General features: G+C 39.9%; 1 protein-coding gene across 1 annotated transcript; it reads right to left on the bottom strand.

Moving 5' to 3' along the window:
• Positions 1-440: 440 nt before the first annotated feature.
• On the bottom strand, positions 441-1886 carry LOC147737415 (uncharacterized). Its single transcript, XM_086929089.1, is given in 1 exon segment — positions 441-1886. A coding segment is annotated over 1 exon segment (1446 nt).
• Positions 1887-2574: the final 688 nt, after the last annotated feature.

Raw genomic sequence — 2574 nt, 5'->3', positions numbered from 1 at the left:
CATGTTTAGTGAGATCTCCTTTCTGAGTAAAACGTTTCTGGCTTTCCCCTCCTGTATATGGCTTTAGTCCAGTGTGAATTCTCTTATGTGAAATGACATTGTATTCAAGACTTTGCTTGCATTTCGAGCACACATAAGGTTTTTTCCCCAGAGTGAGATCTCTCGTGAAGCATAACTCTTGTCTTTCAGATTCAAGCTTTTATGGCATAAGGATTTTCTCCAGTGTGGAGTTTCTCATGCAGCTTATCTGGCATTCAAAGCACTCATAAGGTTTTTCATCAGTATGGAGTCGCGTATGGTTAGTGAGGCTGTGCCAATCAAATAGGAATTTCTGGCATTCACAGTATTGGTAATGTTTTTTCCCTGTGTGCGTCTGCTTATGTAGAGGGAGATTGCGTTTAAAATTAATGCTTTTCTGGCATTCGGAGCACTGAATTATTTTAATGGTGTGTTTTCTTCTGGTGCTTGAAACCATCTCTACCTCGGAATCTTTTCTGACATTAAGAGCACTGATAATTTTATTCACCAGTGTGGATTCTCACATGTTTACTGAGTTGAGATTTTTGGCTGAAACATTTTTGGCATTCAGAGCACTGATAAGGCTTTTCCCCAGTGTGCGTTCTTATATGCTGAGTGAAACTGCTTTTTTCACTGAAACATCTGTGGCATTCAGAGCATTGATAAGGCTTTTCCCCAGTGTGGGTTCTTATATGCTGAGTGAGACTGCTTTTTTCACTGAAACATCTGTGGCATTCAGAGCATTGATAAGGCTTTTCCCCAGTGTGGGTTCTTATATGCTGAGTGAGACTGCTTTTTTCACTGAAACATCTGTGGCATTCAGAGCATTGATAAGGCTTTTCCCCAGTGTGGGTTCTTATATGCTGAGTGAGACTGCTTTTTTCACTGAAACATCTGTGGCATTCAGAGCATTGATAAGGCTTTTCCCCAGTGTGGGTTCTTATATGCTGAGTGAGACTGCTTTTTTCACTGAAACATCTGTGGCATTCAGAGCATTGATAAGGCTTTTCCCCAGTGTGGGTTCTTATATGCTGAGTGAGACTGATTTTTTCACTGAAACATCTGTGGCATTCAGAGCACTGATAAGGTTTTTCCCCAGTGTGGGTTCTTATATGCTGAGTGAGACTGCTTTTTTGAATGAAACATATCTGGCATTCAGAGCACTGATAAGGCTTTTCCCCAGTGTGGATTCTTATATGCTTAGTGAGACTGCTTTTTACACTGAAACATTTGTGGCATTCAGAGCACTCATAAAGTTTTTCCCCAGTGTGGGTTCTTATATGCTGAGTGAGACTGCTTTTTATACTGAAACATTTCTGGCATTCAGAGCACTGAAAAGGTTTATACCCAGTGTGGGTTCTTATATGCCAAGTGAGACTGCTTTTGTCAATGAAACATTTCTGGCATTCAGAGCACTGAAAAGATTTTTCCCCAGTGTGGGTTCTTCTATGCCAAGTGAGAATGCTTTGGTAACTGAAACATTTCTGGCATTCAGAGCACTGGTAAGGTTTTTCCCCAGTGTGGGTCCTTGTATGTATAGTAAGTGCTCTTTTGTCACTGAAACATTTCTGGCATTCAGCGCACTGATAAGGTTTTTCCACAGAGTGGGTTAATGCATGTCGATATAGACTCGTTTTGATACTAAACCTTTTCTGGCATTCAGAGCACTGATAAGGTTTTTCCACAGAGTGGGTTAATGCATGTCGATATAGACTCGCTTTGATACTAAACCTTTTCTGGCATTCAGAGCACTGATAAGGTTTTTCCCCAGTGTGGATTCTCATATGCTCAGTGAGATAAGATTTACGCCTGAAACTTTTTTGGCATACTTTGCACGGAGAGTGGTTTTCCCCAGTGTGGATTCTCATATGCTCAGTGAGATAAGATTTACGCCTGAAACTTTTTTGGCATACTTTGCACTGAGAGTGGTTTCCCCCAGTGTGCATTGTGTCAAATTCTGTGAGATAAGATTCATGGCTGTACCTTTTTTGGGACATGTAACTTTTTTCCCCAACTTAGGTTATTTTGCCTTGATTGAGGTGGTTTTGAACACTGAATTTGTTCTCACAGTCTGTGTTTTTATAAGGTGTATTCCTAGAGTTAATATCTCTACGTTTAGTTCTCTTTTGCTTATATGCCACAGTAAGAGTGAACCCGATTTTAGAGTTGGGCTTGTTTAGATAATGTTCAGCATTTATCTCTAAAAGAAATTGTGTGTAATTTTCTTAACACTTCAAGTGAGCAAAATATGTCTGAAAGCAGCCCTGTAACACCTGTTGAAATATTTCTAGCAGATAATAGTCTTTAGGTTATAGCCTATCCGGCAGCAACTTATTTTGTGACTGAAGATTTTCTCAAATCTATTTGTATAGGTTCTTAGCAATGCAGTGATAAGGTGTTAGTCTGATATTTATTAATTAAACTGATAAGTACCTTTTTGCACTGACGTAATGGCAGTAACTGAGGGCGTTAGAGCGTGCACAGTACGATTGTGGATCACGAGTCTCAGAACATCAGTTCCTTTTACCCTTTCTATGTTTGGTGTAAGGTTAAGGT

This window comes from Lissotriton vulgaris, chromosome 1_1 (assembly GCF_964263255.1).
Source record: "Lissotriton vulgaris chromosome 1_1, aLisVul1.2, whole genome shotgun sequence".
Classification (NCBI taxonomy): Eukaryota; Metazoa; Chordata; class Amphibia; order Caudata; family Salamandridae; genus Lissotriton; species Lissotriton vulgaris.
This window is presented reverse-complemented; position numbering and strand designations above follow the sequence as displayed.